Source organism: Stenella coeruleoalba, assembly GCF_951394435.1.
Source record: "Stenella coeruleoalba genome assembly, chromosome: 20".
In the NCBI taxonomy this organism is placed as follows: domain Eukaryota; kingdom Metazoa; phylum Chordata; class Mammalia; order Artiodactyla; family Delphinidae; genus Stenella; species Stenella coeruleoalba.
In genome coordinates, this window is record NC_137166.1 from 18,167,387 (window position 1) to 18,187,157 (window position 19,771).

At 44.8% G+C, this 19,771-nt stretch overlaps 2 protein-coding genes across 11 annotated transcripts in view; both read right to left on the bottom strand.

Moving 5' to 3' along the window:
- Positions 1-19,771, bottom strand: part of CDH3 (cadherin 3) — a 136,232-nt gene that overhangs the window by 92,532 nt on the left and 23,929 nt on the right. For 8 of the 10 annotated variants that reach the window (XR_013825375.1, XR_013825376.1, XM_079908485.1 and 5 more), the window contains one exon: positions 2,677-2,855. The exons of 1 other annotated variant lie outside the window; for it this stretch is intronic. Coding sequence is in view for 7 of the 9 variants with exons in the window: in XM_079908485.1 (XP_079764611.1) it covers positions 2,677-2,787 (111 nt within the window). In the remaining 2 variants the exon portion in view is untranslated. Of the gene's footprint in view, positions 1-2,676; positions 2,856-19,771 lie in introns of those variants that run through there. One more of the 10 variants, XM_079908492.1, reaches the window with a different exon arrangement.
- LOC307179080 (NADH dehydrogenase [ubiquinone] 1 alpha subcomplex subunit 12-like) lies at positions 11,553-18,323 on the bottom strand (the record flags this gene model as incomplete). Its single annotated transcript, XM_079907852.1, is given in 4 exon segments — positions 11,553-11,723; positions 11,727-11,732; positions 11,736-11,979; positions 18,268-18,323. Coding segments are annotated over 4 exon segments (477 nt in total).

Below are 19,771 nucleotides of genomic sequence, written 5' to 3' on the forward strand. Positions count from 1 at the left end.
GGGGGCTTCCCTGGTGGCGCAGTGGTTGGGAGTCCGCCTGCCGATGCAGGGGACGCGGGTTCGTGCTCCGGTCCGGGAAGATCCCACATGGCGCGGAGCGGCTGGGCCCATGAGCCATGGCCGCTGAGCCTGTGCGTCCAGAGCCTGTGCTCCACAGCGGGAGAGGCCACAACAGTGAGAGGCCCGCGTAAAAAAAAAAAAAAAAAAAAATAATGGGCGGAAGACCTAAATAGACATTTCACTAAGGAAGGCATACAGATGGCCAAGAGACACATGAAAAGATGCTCAACATCACTAATTGTTAGAGAAATGCAAATCAAAACTACAATGAGGTATCACCTCATGCTGGTCAGAATGGCCATTATCAAAAAAGCTAGAAACAATAATGCTGGAAGGGGTGTGGTGAAAAGGGAACCCTCCTACACTGTTGGTGGGAGTGTAAACTGATACAACCACTATGGAAAACAGTATGGAGTTTCCTTAAAAAACTAAAAATAGAACTACCATATTACCCAGCAATCCCACTACTGGGCATATACCCTGAGAAAACCATAATTCAAAAAGAGACATGCACCACAATGTTCATTGCAGCACTATTTACAATAGCCAGGACATGGAACCAACCTAAATGTGCACTGACAGATGAACGGATAAAGAAGATGTGGTATATATATATATATACACTGGAATATTACTCAACCATAAAAAGAAACGAAATTTAGTTATTTGTAGTGAGGTGGATGGACCTAGAGTCTGTCATACAGAGTGAAGTAAATCAAAACGGAAAAACAAATACCGTATGTTAACGCATATATGTGGAATCTAAAAAAAAAAATGGTACTGATGAACCTAGTTGCAGGGTGCAGGACAGGAATAAAGAGGTAGACATAGAGAATGGACTTGATGATATGGGATGGGAGAACGAAGCGCTGGGGCGAAGTGAGAGTAGCATGGACATATATACACTACCGAATGTAAAATAGTTGGCTGGTGGGAAGCAGCAGCATAGCACAGGGAGGTTGGCTCGGTGCTTTGAGATGACCTACAGGGGTGGGATAGGGAGGATGCGGGGGAGGCTCAAGAGGGAGGGGATATGGGGACATATGTATGCATATGGATGATTTGCTTTGTTATGCAACAGAAACTAACACGGTATTGTGAAGCAATTATACTCCAATAAATATCTATTAAAAAAGGAAAAAAACAGTCTTATCTGAACTTACTATTTTCCAGAGTGTCTAATCCAGAACCTATCAATCAAAACCAGAAAGAACAACTTCACGATCTCCCTTTGGATATAAAACCCAGGCCTGAGAAGACAAAAGTGTCCAAACAGAAGAATCCAGGAACCATTGTGTTAGAGATGCAAACAATTCTCTTGATTCCCAATTTCCACCTGGACCCCACTAACCTGTATTCTGTAGGCCCTGCAACAGCCTTTACTTTCACACCCTTATACACAGTAGCTGAGAACACCAAAGCCGATTTATCTGCCCTCCTCAATAACATCGTGACAGCAAGACAAAACATCACCAACAAGTCTTTAAAAATTTAAAGAGCCTGATAAAGTCCTCCATTCGGCATCTGCCATGAAGGAAATCGCCTCTGGCTGTCCCTCTGTTGTGCTTCCCCCTTTCCCAGACACCTCCTGTACAAACACCCCTCCCCATGGTTTCCCCTCAGCTGCTTGCAGGAGGGTGCTAGGGCCCCTTGCTGGGGGAGCTGGAGGAAGGGGAACCCCTTAAATTCCGATGAGCAAAACTAAGGAGTTGTTCTTCAAGCACGTTAAGGATCAAAGCCTGAGATCTGAAGCCTTGGCAAGAATACAGCCACCTGTGGGCCTGGGTGGGCCCGAGCAGGGTGGCCCTGGATAGCAGTGCCAGGTGCTATGCACACTGGGCTGAGCCTGCCTGTGACAAGGCAGATGTCAGGACTGGTCCGGGAAGATCAGGTCCCCAAGCGGATGGTGCAGAAAAGGAAGGATTCGGAACCATTGTAATTAATACAGGAATTCGGGTGGGGGCTGGGGAGGCAGTAAAGAATAAGGAAGAAAAAAAACCCTTATATTCTCACCAAACCAAATTAACCAATGTTGGCAATTTAACTTCTTCGCTTCTAGTCTTTTTCCTATGCATAACTTTTTAAAAATTATATAACTAGTGTCTTTTTGTATAATAATAAAAAAGAACATTGTGATTAAAGCAAAAATCCTTCTTGGACTGCCCTGGTGTTGCAGTGGTTAAGAATTCACCTGCCAATGCAGGGGACACGGGTTCAAGCCATGGACCAGGAAGATGCCACATGCCACAGAGCAACTAAGCCCGTGCGCCACAACTACTGAGGCTGCGCTCTAGAGCCCACAAGCCACAACTACCGAGCCCACGTGCCACAACTACTGAAGTCCGCGTGCCTAGAGCCCATGCTCCGCAACAGGAGAAGCCACCGCAATGAGAAGCTCGCGCACCGCAACGAAGAGTAGCCCCCACTCGCCGCAACTACAGAAAGCCCGCACGTACAGCAGCGAAGACCCAACACAGCCAAAAATAAATAAATTTATTAAAAAAAGCAAAACTCCTTCTTGATTTCTACTTAGCCATTCCCATCTTTGCCTTCAAAGAGGCAAATGCTCTGAGGTGTATTTATGTCCTCCTCCCTGTATTTTAAAAATACCTTTACCTGGGCTTCCCTGATGGCGCACTGGTTGAGAGTCTGCCTGCCGATGCAGGGGACATGGGTTCGTGCCCTGGTCCGGGAAGATCCCACATGCCACGGAGCGGCTGGGCCCATGAGCCATGGCCACTGAGCCTGTGCTCCGGCAACGGGAAAGGCCACAACAGTGAGAGGTCCGCGTACCGCTAAAAAAAAAAAAAAAAAAAAACCTTTATGTAAATGTTATAGTCCTATGACTTGCTTTTTCCAATACAATCATATATTTCTGAGAATTGTCCAAGTTGGTATACAGGAAATTTACTCCTTTATCGCCTCCAACATATATATATATATTTTTTTTTTTTTAATTAATTAATTATTTTTTTGGCTGTGTTGGGTCTTTGTTGCTGCATGCGGACTTTCTTTAGTTGCGGCGAGTCGGGGCTACTCTTCGTTGCTGCGCCCAGGCTTCTCATTGCAGTGGCTTCTCTTGTTGCAGAGCATGGGCTCTAGGCGAGCGGGCTCTAGAGCGCAGGTTCAGTAGTTGCGGCGCACGCGCTTAGTTGCTCCGCGGCATGTGGGATATTCCCGGACCAGGGCTCGAACCTGTGTCCCCCGCATTGGCAGGCGGATTCTTAACCTCTGCACCATCAGGGAAGTCCCTCCAACACATATATAAACCACACTTTGTTGGTGAGCATATCAATAGCCAATACCAACAGTCAACACTTAATAGTATTCCTCTCTACCAGAAACTATTCCAAGTCCTCTAGGTGTATTAACCCCTTGAATTCTTACAAGGACCTAGGAGGACATAGGGATAGGTCAAATAAATTTCTCATCAACACACAGCTGGTAAGTGGCAGGGTGGGATTTGGGGCCCAAGTCAGAGGCCAAACTTCAGGCTAAACCCACTACACCATCCAGCCTGCACTTGGGTTGCTTCCTAGTTTTCTGATTGTGCAAACAAGGCCTCAGTATTGTATCAGTTAGCCATTGCTGGGTAGCCAAGCATTCCTAAAACGTTGTGGCTTAAAGCAAGAACAGTTTGTTATTTCTCATGATTCCGTGGGTTGACAAGATGGTTCTTCTGATCTTACCTGGACTCACTTAGTGGCTGTAGTCAGCTGGCAGCTTGGTGGGATGGCCCACGATGGCCTCACTCACATGTCTGGAGCCTCAGTTGTGATGTCTGGCCCTCTTTTTCCAGCTGAACTTTGTCATATGATGGTGGAAATGTTCCAAGAAAGTAAGTGCAGGAGGTCTCCTGAGGCCTCACTCAAAACTTGGCAATAGTCACTTGTGTTGCATTCCATTGGTTAAAGTGAGTCAAGAGACCAGTTCAAATTCAAAGGGTGGGTAAAGAGACCCCACATTTTGAAAGGAGGGACTGCAGAGAATTTGTGGCCATTTTTAATCCACTGAAGTAACCATCCTTATATGTATTCCTGGTGCATAGGGAGTGTGTGTGTCTCTAGGCTGTGTACCAAGAAGTGGAATTGCTGGAACTGGATTTTTCAATTTTAGTTTTTTAAGTACTCGCAGAGTTGGTTTAATTGATATATAATTCACATACCATAAAATTCACCATTTAAAAATTTTTTATTTATTTGTATTTTTGGCTGAGTTGGATATTTGTTGCTGTGTGCAGGCTTTCTCTAGTTGCGGTGAGCGGGGGCTACTCTTCATTGCAGTGCATGGGCTTCTCATCGCAGTGGCTTCCCTTGTTGCGGAGCACAGACTCTAGGTGTGCGGGCTTCAGTAGTAGTGTCTGGCTTCTTAAACTTAGCATAATGTTTTCAAAGGTCATTCACATTGTAGCATGTATCAGGATGTCATTCCGTTTTTTGGCTGAATAATATACCATTTTGTTTAGCCATTCATCAGTTGATGGACATCTGTGTTGTTTCTGCTTTTGGGCTACTATGAGTAATGCTGCTATGAACATTCATGCACGAGTTTTTATACAAACACATTTTCAGTTCTCTTAGATATGTACCTCAGAATGGAACTGCTGGGTCATATGGTAATTCTATGTTTAATTTTTTGATGAACTGCAAAAACGTTTTCCACAATGGCTGCACTATTTTACATTTCTGCCAGCAATGAGTGAAGTTTTCAATTTCTCCATATCTTTGCCAACACTTGTTATTTTCCATTTAAAAAAAATTAGCCATTTAAAAAAATAGCCATCCTAGTGTGTGTGAAGTAGTATCTCGTGATTTTGATCTGCATTTCCCTAATGTCTAGTGATGTTGAGCACCTTTTCATGGGCTTGTTGTCCATTTGCATGTCTTCTTCGGAGAAAAGTCTGTTTGAATCCTTTGTCCATTTTTTTTTTTTTTTTAGTAATACTTGCTCATTGGTTTATTTATTTATTTATGTAAATTTATTTGTTTTTTGGGGTTTTTTGGCTGTGTTAGGTCTTCGTTGCTGTGTGTGGGCTTTCTCCAGTTGTGGTGCGTAGGGGCTACTCTTCGTTGTGGTGCGCGGACCTCTCACTGTCGTGGCTTCTCTTGTTGCAGAGCATGGGCTCTAGAGCTCAGGCTCAGTAGTTGGGGCACATGGGCTTAGTTGCTCCACGGCATGTGGGATCTTCCTGGACCAGGGCTCGAACCCGTGTCCCCTGCATTGACAGGTGGATTCTTAATCACTGTGCCACCAGGGAAGCCCCTTTGTCCTTTTTTTTGGGGGGGGGTGTATGTGGGCCTCTCACTGTTGTGGCCTCTCCCGCTGCAGAGCACAGGCTCCGGATGCGCAGGCTCAGCGGCCATGGCTCACGGGCCCAGCCGCTCCACGGCATGTGGGGTCCTCCCGAACCGGGGCACGAACCCGTGTCCCCTGCATCGGCAGGCGGACTCTCAACCACTGCACCACCGGGGAAGCCCCCCTTTGTCCATTTTTAAAATGGGTATTTGTCTTTTTATTGTTGAGTTGTAAGAATTCTTTATATATTCTAGACCCTAATCAGATATATGATGTTCAAATATTTTCTCCCATTCCGTGCGATGTCTTTTCGTTTTCACAATGCCCTTTAAAGCACAAAAGTTTTTATTTTGATGAAGTCCAATTTATCTATTTTTTCTTTGGTTGCCCATGCTTTTGGTGTCATATCTAAGAAATTGTTGCCTAATCCAAGGTCATGAAGATTTACACCTATGTTTTCTTCTAAGAGTTTTACAGTTTTAGCCCTTACGTTTAGGTTTTCAATCCATTTTGATTTCGTTTCTGTAGATGGTGTGAGCTAAGAGTTCAGCTTCATTCTTTTAGATATTCTGTTGTCCCAGTACAATTTGTGGAAAAGACTATTCTTTCCCCATTGAGTGGTCTTGGGACCTTTGTTGAAAATCAGTTGCTACCGTTATAATATCAAATAGTAAGAATGATAGCATCCTTGCCTTGTTCCTGGTTTGGGAATAGTTCTATTGTTTCGCTATTAAGTTTTGTTTCAGGACTTCCCTGGTGGCACAGAGGTTAAGAATCTGCCTGCCAATGCAGGGGACAGGGGTTCAAGCCCTGGTCCGGGAAGATCCCACATGCTGCGGAGCAACAAAGCCGTGTGCCACAACTACTGAGCCTGCTCACCTAGAGCCCATGCTCTGCAATAAGAGAAGCCACCGCAATGAGAAGCCCGTGCACAGCAACGAAGAGTAGCCCCTGCTCGCCACAACTAAAGAAAGCCCGTGCACAGAAACAAAGACCCAATACAGCCAAAAATAAATAAATAAATTTTTTAAAAAGTTTTGTTTCATATGGGGAGATATATCAAGAACAGGAATTTCCCTTTAGTTCTGGTTTACTACTGTTTAATCATAAATAAGTATGAGTTTTATCACCTACTTTTTCATGCTGGTATTGAGATGATCACATTTTTCTCCTTTAACCACACAGTGTGGTATATTACATAAATCGATTTTTTTTGCTGTTGAAATGCCCCTGCATTCCTGGGATAATCAATTGCAGTTATTTTCTGCTTTGAGTTCCTCTTCAAGTTCCCTGTCTTAGAATATGCTTTGGAGGGGCAATGGCATTTCCTGTCTGGGGTCCTCATCAAAAACTCCAGTTTCTTAGCTGAATGTTCTCCTAGGAGCTTCCGGAAGCTTGGATTTGCTCATTAGTGACTCGGGGTGGGGGGGTGGCAAAGAGGCTCAAGGGCAAAGCCACTGCTTTAGGCTGTGTGAGTATTTGCTACAGAGGAGCCAGGTAGGGGGCACGTAGCAGTCTCCCAAAGTCACCTACTCTTGTCCTTAAGCAACAGAATTCAAATATTCTATCCTTATCTGTAAAGTTTATTCTGTCTCATAAACATTTTTTCCTGTGAAAAGTATGACTTTAATCATTCTGGGACTTCCCTAGTGGCGCAGTGGTTAAGAACCCACCTGCCGGGCTTCCCTGGTGGCGCAGTGGTTGAGGGTCCGCCTGCCGATGCAGGGTACGCGGGTTCGTGCCCCGATCTGGGGGGATCCCACATGCCGCGGAGCGGCTGGGCCTGTGAGCCATGGCCACTGAGCCTGAGCGTCCGGAGGCTGTGCTCCGCGACGGGAGAGGCCACAGCAGTGAGAGGCCCATGTACCGCAAAAAAAAGAACCCACCTGCCAATGCAGGGGACACGGGTTCGAGCCCTGACCTGGGAAGATCCCACATGCCGCGGAGCAGCTAAGCCCGTGCACCACAACTACTGAGCCTGTGCTGTAGAGCCTGCGAGCCACAACTACTGAGCCCGTGTGCCACAACTACTGAAGCCCGCACACCCTAGGGCCCACACGCCGCAACTACTGAGCCCGTGTGCTGCAACTACTGAAGCCCGTGCGCCTAGAGCCCGTGCTCCACAAGAGAAGCCACTGCACTGAGAAACCCATGAACCACAACGAAGAGTAGCCCCCCCCTCGCCTCAACTAAAGAAAGCCCGCGCACAGCAACAAAGGCCCAACACAGCCAAAATAAATAAATAAAATAAAAAAGGTAATTAAAAAAAATCATTCTGTGTTTTGAGCGCTTTCTATATGCCAGGCCCTGTGCTCAGTGCTCTTTACACATTATTAACAATAATTCCAGCTACCATTTACTGATCCTTTACTTAGTTCTAGGCACAGTACTAATTGTTCTACAAAAGTATTGCATTTAATCCTCTTAACCTCCCTATGGGGTAGATATTATCATCTCTTATTTACAGATGAGGAGACTGAGGCTGAGACAGGCTAACTTGCCAATGGTCATAAGACAGAGCGGAGGTTCAAAATCAGTTTGTCCCATTGCAGAGCCTGTGCCCTTAACCACTGCTGTACATGCTATGGGTAATTAATTAGCTTTGTCAGCCCAAACTCCCATGATCAGTATTAAGTACTGACAGTTCCCTGTGACCAGCGCGTGACGGGCATTGCCAAGTGTGATTGGCTGGAGTCATGTGTGGTCTGATTAGTCTCAATGTCAGGCCGTGACATTTGCTCACATGAGGTGGTCTGCAGTAACAGCTCCCTTAGGGAAATTAGTGTGGGCATTTTCAAAAAAGCTTTTAAAAAATAACAGCTTTGAGATGTAATTCATCTACCATACAATTCCCCAATTTAAAGTGCACAATTCAGGAAATTCCCTGGTGGTCCAGTGGTTGGGACTCTGCACTTTCACTGCCAGGGCCCAGGTTCAATCCCTGGTCCGGGAACTAGGATCCCGCAAGCCATGAGGCACAGCCAATAAAATAAAAGAAAAGGTTTAAAAATAAATTAATGAAGTACACAATTCAATATTTTTTGTATAGTCTCAGACTTGAATAATCATCATAATCAATTTTAGAACATTTTCATCACCCCCCAAAAGAAGCTCTGAACACATCAGTAGTTATTCCTCATTTTCTCCCAAACTCCCCACTACCGGGCAACCATCAATCTGCCGGTCTCTACAGATTTGCCTATCCTGGATATTTCATATAAATGGAATTATATAATATATGGTCTTTAGTAACTGGTTTATTTCACTTTGAATAATGTTTTCAAGGTATATCCATGTTATAGCATATGCCAGTACTTCATTTCTTTTTATTTTCAAGTAATACTCCATTGTATGGATACACCACATTTTGTTTATCCATTCATCAGTTGATGGATACTTTTTGGCTATTGTGACTAATACTGCTATGGATATATAGAGAGACGTTTTTAGGTGGACATATGTTTTCAATTCTCATGCTTCATTTTTTATGTGGCATTACTTATTTTAAGGCAATCTTTGCCCATGTCCAATTCAACCTTTTACAAGTGAAAATGCTCAAGAACAACCCATTTCAAGGAACAGCTGAAAAATGTGCTGGCAGTGGGTTCACTTACCAACTACAAGTATGTGAATGAGGTGGAAATGGTTTCCCAAGCAGGGATCACCTGTTCTGCGTTCAGGGGCTGTTAACTGCACTGCGGATTAAGTCAGAACCTGGCACACCAGAGGCCCAGTTACCTTTGAGGTAGAACCCCCTCTGGCCCTTGTAGCTCATCCTAGCGATTCCAGAGTTAGGCTTCGTTCTGCTCCCGCTGCAATCCTCCCCATCTAGTAACGGCAATTCAGTGCAGGTGCTCAGGCCATAAACTTTGAGGTGATCCTTCTCCCCTCTTTCCTTTCTCTCACATATCAAGCCAGCAAATCCTGTTGGTTTTACCTTCAAAATATATCTAGAATCTGACCCCCTTTCACCCTGGATTATGGCAATGGTCTCCACTGGCTCCCTGTTTCTGCCTTTGTCCCCAATTTGTTCTCTCCACGGCAGCCAGATGACATCACTGCTCCTCTGCTCAAAACCCTACTATGGTGTCCATCCTCCTCAGTCCCTGCACATGATTACAAGGCTCCATGAGCTCTGACCCCCATTATCTCTCAGATTTCTTCTCCTACTTCCACCTCATTCATTCCTTTTCGCAGCCAGGCCTTGAAACTGTTCCTCAAGCTTGCCAAGTATACTCCTGCCACAGGACCTCTGGCCATGCCGCTCCCTCTGCCTGTCACAGATCACATTTCTCCCTCAGATAGCCACAGGGCTCCCTCCCTCATGTCCTTCAAATCTTAGTTCAACTTCCACTGAGGCCTTCCCTGATTCCCTATTGAAAGCTGCATCCCCATCACACACTACTTTCCAACTCCCTCACCCTGCTTTATTTTTTACCTTTGCACTTCCCACTTTCTAATGTAATATATCTTTTTATTTATTTTTATTTTTAAAATTTATTTATTTATTTCATTGCACTGTGTCTTAGTTGTGGCAGGTGGGCCCCTTAGTTGCGGCACATAGGTTCCTTAGTTGTGGCATGCAAACTCTTAGTTGCAGCATGCGGGATCTAGTTCCATGCCCAGGGATCGAACCTGGGCCGCCTGCACTGGGAGCGCAGAGTCTTAACCACTGCGCCATCAGGCATGTCCCCTATATACAGTTTTAAAAATGTTTATTGTTCTTCCTTCCTCCTACACTGCCATCCCCACCCCTGCCATGTCAGCACAAGGAGGGCAGAGATTTTGGAGTATTTTGTTCCAGACTATGGAACAGTGCCTGGCATGTAGCAGATGCTCAATAGATATTTAACCAAGCTGCATGGTTGGCTCAGCCCATCCCAAGTTGCTCCCTTTCCTTCACTCCTCTCTCCTGATGCAAATAGGTCTTGGGGACTCTCTGGTTCTTTGCTCCCTGCCCCAAAATCTCAGGCCAACTAATCTCTGACATGGAGGTAGTGTCTGAAAGTTCCTTTCAAGCTGCACTTTGGGTTAACATTGACATTCGAAAGGCCTCACATTTGTGTTTATCATCTGCCTCTCCTGTGGGCATGCCAGGTACACAGGAGTGACTCAGACTATCACATCCGGAGCTTCCTTCTGAGGAAGAGGTCCTGGGGTTCTTTCTGCATAAATTTCTGTGGACTAGAACTTGGACTCATTCATTCATTCACAGGCAGATCCACGTTTCAGGGAGCTGAACAAGGTACAACTGGGGAGGTCCCCTTAAGGAAAAAAAACCTCACAAAACTTCAAGTAAAATAATTAGATACCTAAATTAGTATTTATTTAGAATAAGAAAATAAATCACTACAAACCACAAATTTAAAAAAGTGATAAATACCACAAACATCACTAACATTCAGAAAATATTATTTTTATTAATTGATGGTGTCAACACCTTTCTCTGATACCTTTTTCCATGCGTTTTTTGGCTGCAAACTCTTCAGTCATCTCTTCATATGACAATGATTTTATAATATTCCCTGTTGAGTTTCCTTCTCATTTTTGATGAGTGAAGTTTTATTCTTTTACATATATTAAAATTTTTTAATGTATTTTTATAATTAAAAAAGGAGTAAAATTTTAGAGCTTCCCTGGTGGCGCAGTGGCTAAGAATCCGCCTGCCAATGCAGGGGACAGGGGTTCAAGCCCTGGTCCGGGAAGATCCCACATGCCGTGGAGCAACTAAGCCCGTGCGCCACAGCTACTGAGCCTGTGCTCTAGAGCCTATGAGTCACAACTACTGAGCCCACGTGCCACAACTACTGAAGCCCACACGCCTAGAGCCTGTGCTCCACAACAAGACAAGCCACTGCAATGAGAAGCCTGCACACTGCAACGGAAGAGTAGCCCCTGCTCACCACAACTAGAGAAGGCCCACGCACAGCAACGAAGACCCAACACAGTCAAAAATTAATTAATTAATTTTTAAAAATGAGTAAAATTTTAGATTGTCAAACTTGGGAAAACGCCTACCAGATTTCTTTCATATGTAAGCTGAATAATTTCAGGGCACTTTGCATTTTCTTGTGCAGTGACTAATCTTTTTCTTTTTTTTCAATCAAACAATTTTAATCAAGTTAATAGTAAGCAGTAACGGTGCAATTACACAAAAAGCCCCATATTTTACATGTTTAAATTGTTTTTCATTGTCTTTACTTGTAAGGTATCAAAGGTGGGACCCACTCCTGAATCTTCTTTCTAGTGGTGGAATAAGGTATATATTGTTGTGGAGTGCCACTCATGCTGAATTTATGGTTTGTCCAAATGAATGTACGAGCAATAGGTGATTTTCTTGTTGGAGGATCATGAGTCATACAGTGGAGTCAATGATGTCATTCAGGGGGCACCATGCTTCCATCCACATCCCAGAATGTGTTCTTGCCATTCATTTCAGTAGTATATATAACCCACTGGTGATAGCCAAAAAACTGCTTGCTGTCTTCATAGTATTTATTTCCATTTTTGTCTTCCCCCACTAATGTACCAACCCTCACATCATTTGTCCTGAAGAAAATCTGTAGATAGCCATGGAGGCTGCCCTGGCCACTGACCTGCTGCAGCCCATGCTTAGTGACTAATCTTTGAATTGATTACACTCATTAACCAGTTGAACACTGATGTCCTCATATGCATGTTATAAAATTTAGGTTATTTTCATCAATGTCTGTCTATTATGTCAAACAGCAAGAGATTTAAACACAGAAACTCTGATAAATTTTATTTCACCAGATCCTCATATAGAAGAGAAATGTATGGTGTATTTGTATGTATATGCTGTGTATCAGTTAATTATTATTGTGTAACAAACTGCCCCAAAATCCAGTTCTTAAAACAACAAATATTTTATTCACTTATGTTTCTGTGGGTCAGCAATATGGACCAGGATCAGGTGGATGGTTCTTCTGCTAGGGATCAGTCATGCAGCGATAGTCATCTTGTGGCTGGACTGAGGCTGGATGGACTGAGATGGCCTCACTCTTGTCTGGTGGTTGGTGTTGGCTCTTGGTTGTTGGGTTCCTCTCTCCATGGGGTCTCTTATCCTCAGGAAAGCTGGTTTGGGCTTCTTTATTTATTTATTTATTTATTTATTTTTGCTGTACGCGGGCCTCTCACTGTTGTGGCCTCTCCCGTTGCAGAGCACAGACTCCGGACGCGCAGGCTCAGCAGCCATGGCTCACGGGCCTAGCTGCTCCGCGGCACATGGGATCTTCCCGGACCAGGGCACGAACCCGTGTCCCCTGCATCGGCAGGCGGGCTCTCAACCACTGCGCCACCAGGGAAGCCCTGGGCTTCTTTATACAGCAATGGGAGAGCTTCTTTATATAGTAAAGGCTGAGAGCAGAAGCTGCAAGGCCTCTTGAGGTCTAGGCTTGAAACTCCCACATCATTTCTGCCACATTCTATAGGTCAGAGCAAGTCACAAGGCCAGCCCCAGACAAGAGATGGGGACAGACTCCACATCTTGAGGGAAAGAGCAACAATGTCACACTGCAAAAGGCATTTGTGCAGTGACACGAAGAATTACTGTGAGCATCTTTCCAAATGATCTACTACATATTGCGTTACTGAGTATATTCTTGACAGGAAAGCACTTCTGTTTTGGCTACACAGTGATGAGAACTAAAATTGTCTGTTCACCATTTTATACGTCTGATGAATGGAAGAATTTCCTACAGGCTAGCTTCTGCTTCTCTACATTTGAAATCTTGTTTTCTCTACCACCACATACTTCCAGTGCCAGATGCCATAGGATTTGCTCATATCGCAATAGAACCTCTGGCCTTGCGACCTTACATTACAACATTGGGCAGCTGTAGTATTTCTGGAAACCACTACTGTACCAGGAAGGCTAACACTAACTTAACTATACACAGAAGTGACTACAAACCACATAAACATATCTCAGTAAACCCAACTCAACTTCCTCTTAGTGACTATATCCCCCAGATGCCCAGGTCTATGCCAATGCCACCCAACAGGAGCAACAGTACAACAGAGGTGAAGTCAGAGTGGAAAGAAACAGAAAACTTAACCAATTACAGTTAAAATATCTTACTTTTGTAAATTTTCAAAAAAACATATGACCATGTGAACAGATCACTAGGGCCCTTTCCTGGGTCTTAGGAGGGGCTGGTGTTAGTGGGCTTGAATTTAAGCTTCATTAGTTTCTTGGTAAATACCTGTGGTAGGCAAGATAATCACCCCTCCAAAGATGTTTACATCCTAATCCCTGGAACCTGTGACTATGTTACTTTTCAAGGCAAAAGGGACTTTGCAGATGTGATGAAATTAAGGATATTAAGAAGATTATCCTAGATTATCTGGGTCAGCCCAATGTAATCACAAGGGTCTTTATTCATGAAAGAGGGAGGGCCTGAGATGGGGAAGGAGATGTGATGATAGAAGCCATCAGAATGATGCCCTGTGAGGAAGACTCAATCAATCATTGCTGGCTTTGAGGATGGAAGGGAGTCATTGTGCAAAGAATGTGGGCAGCCTCTAGAAGCTGGACAAAGTAAGGAGATGAGTTCTCCCTGACAGCTTCGCTGGCAAGAATGCAGCCCTGCCAACACCTTGCTTTTAGCCAGGCGAGACGTGGTTTTTTTTGGACTTCTGATCTCCTGAACTATAAAATAATAAATCTGTTCTAAGTCACCAAGTTTGTAGTAATTTGTTACAGAAGCAACAGAAAACTAATACAATACACTTCTGCTTTCATTCATTCAGCAAAACTATATCGAATACATTCTATTTGATAGGTAATAAGCACCGGAGACCCTGGCGTGAATAACTAGATGAAGTCCCTGTCCTCATGGAGTTTATATTTTAATGGGAGAAAACAGATAAAAAACAAACAAAGAAAAATGTAATAGGTCAGGTGGTGTTGACTGCTGTGGAGGAGTCCAAAACAGGGTAAGAGAGCTAGAAATTGATGGAGCTTAGGGTTTGGGTGGGGATGGAGTAGTGGGGTCTAGATGACCAGGGAAGGCTTCTTCAATGAAGTGACATCTGAGCAGACACATGAAGTGAGTTATGTGAGTCTCTGGGGAAGACTATTTACACAGAGGAGAGTAAGTACAAAGGGCTTGAGATAAGAAGCCAATTAGTTTATTTAAGGGACAGAAAGGAGGCTACAGTGGCTGAAACAGGGTGAACAAGGGGGAGAGAGGAGAGGGCCAAATCATGTGGGGTCTTGAGGCCACAGTAAAGATTTTAACTTTTACTCTGAGTGAAGTGTGAAGTCCCTGGAGTCCTTTGAGCAGAGGAGTGATGGGATTTGACTTAAACTCTAAAAGGATCGCTCACTGCTGGCTGGAGAACACAGTGGAGGGGAGCCAGGATGGAAGCAGAGAGACCAAGGTGGAGGCCCCTGCAGTAATCCAGGCAAGCGATGATGCAGCTTGGCGCAGTGTGGTAGCAATGGAGGTGGTAAGTATAGGCGTCTGGATACATGGTAAAATGATATATAATTTGCTGAAGGATTAGATGAGAAAAAGGGAGGAGTCAAGGAACTCCAAGTTTTTTGGCATGAGCAATTGGAAGAATGGAGGTGACATTTACAGAGATGAAGGCTGCGAAGGGGAAGGTATAGTGGCAAGAGCGGTGTTTCAGTTATCTATTGCAGCAAAAAAAAAAAAGCGCAAACTTAGTAGTTTAACAGCAATTTATGATTTCTCTTGACTACATGGGTTGGCAATCTGGCAGTTCTTCTGCTAATCTTGCCTGGGATCAGTCACGTGGTTGAGTTATCTGATAGCCCATTTGGGGCTGGAAGGTCCAAGACGGCCTCCTCTATATGGCTGGAGCCAGGACCAGCTGCTGGCTGGGGTGCCTCACTTGGCTCTCCACATGGGCTCTCATTTTTAGTGAGGCTAGCCTGGACTTCTTTGCCATGGTGGCCTCAGTGTTCCAGAATGGGAGAGTAAAAGCCGCAAAGCCTCTTATGGCTTAGGTTCTGGAATTCATACTCCATCACTTTCTACTGACCAAAGCCAAGATACAAGGCCAGCCCAGGTTCAGGGGTGGGGAGTGTGTGTGAAGAAATTAATGCTCACACTGCAAACAGGCACGGACACAAGTGAGGTGTGATTCACTGGGACTATTATTATAACAACTACTACAACGAGGAATTAGTTTGTGGGCACATTAAGTCTGAGATACCTCTTAGACATCTGGGCAGAGATGTCGAGTAGGCAGTTGGATAAATGAGTCTGGAATAGAGGAGATGGGTTCAGGCTAGGGATAGTATAAATTTGGGAATAATCCTATAGTAATCGGATCCATGAAACTGCAGGAGATAAACAAGAGAGGGAGTGTAGATAGAGAAAACGTATTAAGAGCTAAGTCCTGATGCATTTCAACCTTAAGAGGCTGGACAGATGAGAGACCAACAAAGTCAACTAAGGAGATAAGAGAAAATGGAGGAGAGAGTGCCATTCTGGAATTAGGGAAAGAAAGTTTTGTAAGGAGCAAGGAGTAACTTAATGGAGTCAAATTCTGCAGCTGATAGGCTGAGCAAGATTAGGACTGATAAACGACCACTCCATTTCCTACAGTGGAAATCACTGGTGAGCTTTATAAGAGACATTCTGGTGAACTGCTGGGGCAAAAGCTTGATTGCAGTTGGTAAAAGAAAAGATGAGACACATGGTGACACATGTTCAGACAAGCTTTTCAGGAGTTCTGCTGGGAAAGGGAGCAGAGAAATGAGATAAAAGCAAGAGGGAGATGTAGGGTCAAGATAGGAATTTTTTCCCGACATTTTATTAATGAAAAATTTCAAACACACCAAAAAGTTGAAAGAATTTTATACATTGAACACATAGACCCACCACCTGGATTCTCCTGCTAACATTTTCCTATACTTGCTTTATCACATATATGTCCATCTGTCTATCTATCCAGCCCCAAGATAGGTTTTAATTTTTTTTTAACACTGACACATTACAGCAAGACTGAAGGTTTCTGGGAAAATTCAGTGGATGGAGCAGACTAATGATGCAGGAGCAAGTTGGGGAAGGATTATGAACACAACGGCCTGAGTGGGAAAGAAGGGCTGGGATTCTAGCGTGAAGTAAGGGGTTGGCCTTCAAAAAGGAGCATAGACAGAACAGGCATTGTTACAGGAATGAAGGCAGGGCACAGGGGCATAGATGCTGGAAAGTATGTGCGTGAGGGTGTGGGAGCTTGTGGAAGTTCTCTTCTAATGAAGTCATCAGCTGAAAGTGAACACAGGGGGCAGAGGAAGTGTTGTAAATTAGAAGAGAAAGGAAGGGGCTTCCCTGGTGGTGCAGTGGTTAAGAATCCGCCTGCCAATGCAGGAGACATGGGTTTGAGCCCTGGTCCGGTAAGATCCCACATGCCACGGAGCAACTAAGCCCACGCGCCACAACTGCTGAGCCTGCGCTCTAGAGCCCACAAGCCACAACTACTGAGCCCGCGTGCGTAGAGCCCATGCTCCGCAACAAGAGAAGCCAACGCAATGAGAAGCCCACACACCGCAACGAAGAGTAGCTCCCGCTCGTCGCAACTAGAGAAAGCCTGAGTGCAGCAACAAAGACCCAATGCAGCCAAAACAAATAAAATAAATAAATTTATATTTTTTAAAAAAAGACGAGAAAGGAAAAAGGTGTGAAATAACCTTCTAGGAGAGTGGGAGGATGAATGGTCTAAGAAATACAGGAAGATTGCCAAGTGACCCTGGGGGGGGGTCCATCTGAAGTTAATGGTCAGGCATTTGAAACAAGACAAGTTTTTGAGTTTTCCTCAGCCCTATTCAGCTGTGTGGGTGCAGGTGCAGGGTCAAAGAGTTGGATTTAACAATTTTTTTTTCCAAGTGAATACAGCAGAGGGGCAAAGAAGTTGAGGATGTACATAAAAGAATGACAGTAATGCTGGACCATGGAATTTAAGCCACACAAAGAAGGAAGTGAGGAAATGATAAGGGTAAGAGACAATGGAAAGGTGATGGGATAAATGGATGGCAGGTTCCAAAAGGGTCAAAGAATTGCTGGAGTTGGAATAGTAGAAGAGAGGGCTGGAGTTGGAGGTGGCAATTATCAAGCAGGATGCTTGAAACTGAGATTATGGAGGGGCTGAAACTATTGGAATGATAAGGTCAAGGCTATGGCCATGGGAGTGAGTGGCTGAGGTGAGGTAGAGAAAAAGTTTATTGGGGGAAAAAAGATCAGGGAAATGAGCAGTTTTTAAAAACAGCTTTACTGAGATATACTCCACATATCGTATAATTCATCCATTGAAAGTGTACAATTCAATGGTTTTTAGCATATTTACAGAGTTGTGCCAATCCATCACTAAAATCAATTTTCAAACATTTTTATTACTCCCCAAAGAAACCCATACCCCTTTACTATCAATTCCTATCTCCCCACATTCCCCAGCCCCAGGCAGCCACTACTCTACTTACAGTATCTATGGATTTGTCTCTGGACATTTTATATCACTGGAATTTTATAATATGCGGTCCTCTGTGACCGGCTTTTTTCACTTAGCATGATGTTTTCAAGGGTCATCTTCATTGTTAGTACTGGAATGATTAAAAAATTATGATTTTTGGTGTTGGACAGAAGGACAGTGATCCAGAAGTTAAAAACTTTCGCGGAAAGAGGAGTGACCCAGTGTCTGTAGATGTCTGCCATAAGGAGGGGCAGAGGATGGTACAGTCTGATGAAATCAAAGTCAGCTCAGATAAAGAGAGGTTTACTCCGGGGAGTCCAATGAGAGAAGATGACAAGGCTGGCGATAAGGAACCAGAACCAGAAAGTCAAGAACCAAAGTTGTGCCCCCAGGGCTACCAGGCTCTCTCATGTCTGCCTCTCCTCTGGTCACCCCTTCCCTCTCCCTCACCTCACCCGCCATGACCTCCGAAGCTCCGACACTCCACAGCCTTTCCTTTCATGCATGCTACGTTGTCATCTAATTGACTTTACCTCCAGGTCCTAAATTTCCAGGACAGGGAGTATGAGTGGCTTGACCCAGCTGGTGTCCCCCTGGATCTGTTGTTCATTCCCGGTTCAGTCAGTCATGGCCTGAGTGGTCATGGTGGGGTCATGAGAAAACACGGCAGCTCAGACAGTGGGTTGAGATCCTCTCATATCTGATGTGACTGAGGAGAAGAGGAGCAATCTCACTGGCTCCCTGAGGAAGCACAAACACCAGAGAAGAAGGCTGGGCAGCTGTGCTCAGACGTCCCCGGTGATGCTGCGGTGGAGCTCAGTGCTCCATGCTGCCTGCGGGATACCCTAGCCTGGGAAGCAGTTTCTGGCTCTGCCACACCTCCCCATCCATCCCGGCAAGAAACGCTCACTGCTCCCACACACTCACCCAGGCATGCAGGATTCTGCCTTGATGCCTGAGAAAGCCTGACTAATACGCTCTCCTCTCACAAACCAGTGCTGGGGGATTTGCTGAGGCCTTTTCCTCTCGTTTCACAGAAACTTCGGGAGAGAGAAATTGAGGTCAGTTCAACCACAACGCTGCCAAAGCCCCTGAGCTGATTCTCATGGAGAAGACAGCGAGAGAGAGAGGAAAATAAGAAAAGAGGAAAGGACTCTCCAAATTTGGGGTGGGGGGAGGGGTGTTGAGGGTTATTTTTAGAAAGTATTATGATTAAAAAATAAATATACGACTCCAGCCAGTTCCAGCTTTCCACGTGGGAGAAGGGAAATGCCCAACTCCAGTCCACCCTAGCCGTCATGTCCCCAACTAAGGGGGGAACAACTGAGAAGCACTTAAGTTCACAGTCCAGATGTACTGGCTCATGAAAAGACTAAGACCTAATCATGGGACTAGGACAGAATGCTTCTCCAAACCCCACACCCTACCACCTCATAGCCTATTTACAGGAGTTCCTTCTACCCAATACATCATGTCTATAAATATATATATATATAGTCTCAAACTAAAAGGCAAAAACATAGTTTGAGGGACTTCCCTGGTGGCACAGTGGTTAGGAATCCGTCTGCCAATGCAGGGGACACGGTTTCAATCCCTGGTCTGGGAAGATCCCATATGCCGCGGGGCAACTAAGCCCGTGCGCCACAACTACTGAGCCCACATGCCACAACTACTGAAGCCTGCGCACCTAGAGCCCGTGCTCTGCAACAAGAAGCCACCGCAATGAGAAGCCCAAGCACCGCAATGAAGAGTAGCCCCAGCTCGCCACAACTAGAGAAAGCCCGTGTGCAGCAACGAAGACACAACGCAGCCAAAAATAAAAATTAATTTAAAAAAAAAAGGATGGAGAAAGATATACCATACTAACAGTAATCAAAAGAAAGCAGGGGTAGCTATATTGATTTTGGACTTCAGAGCAAGGAAAGTTATCAGAGATAAAGAGGGGCATTGCATA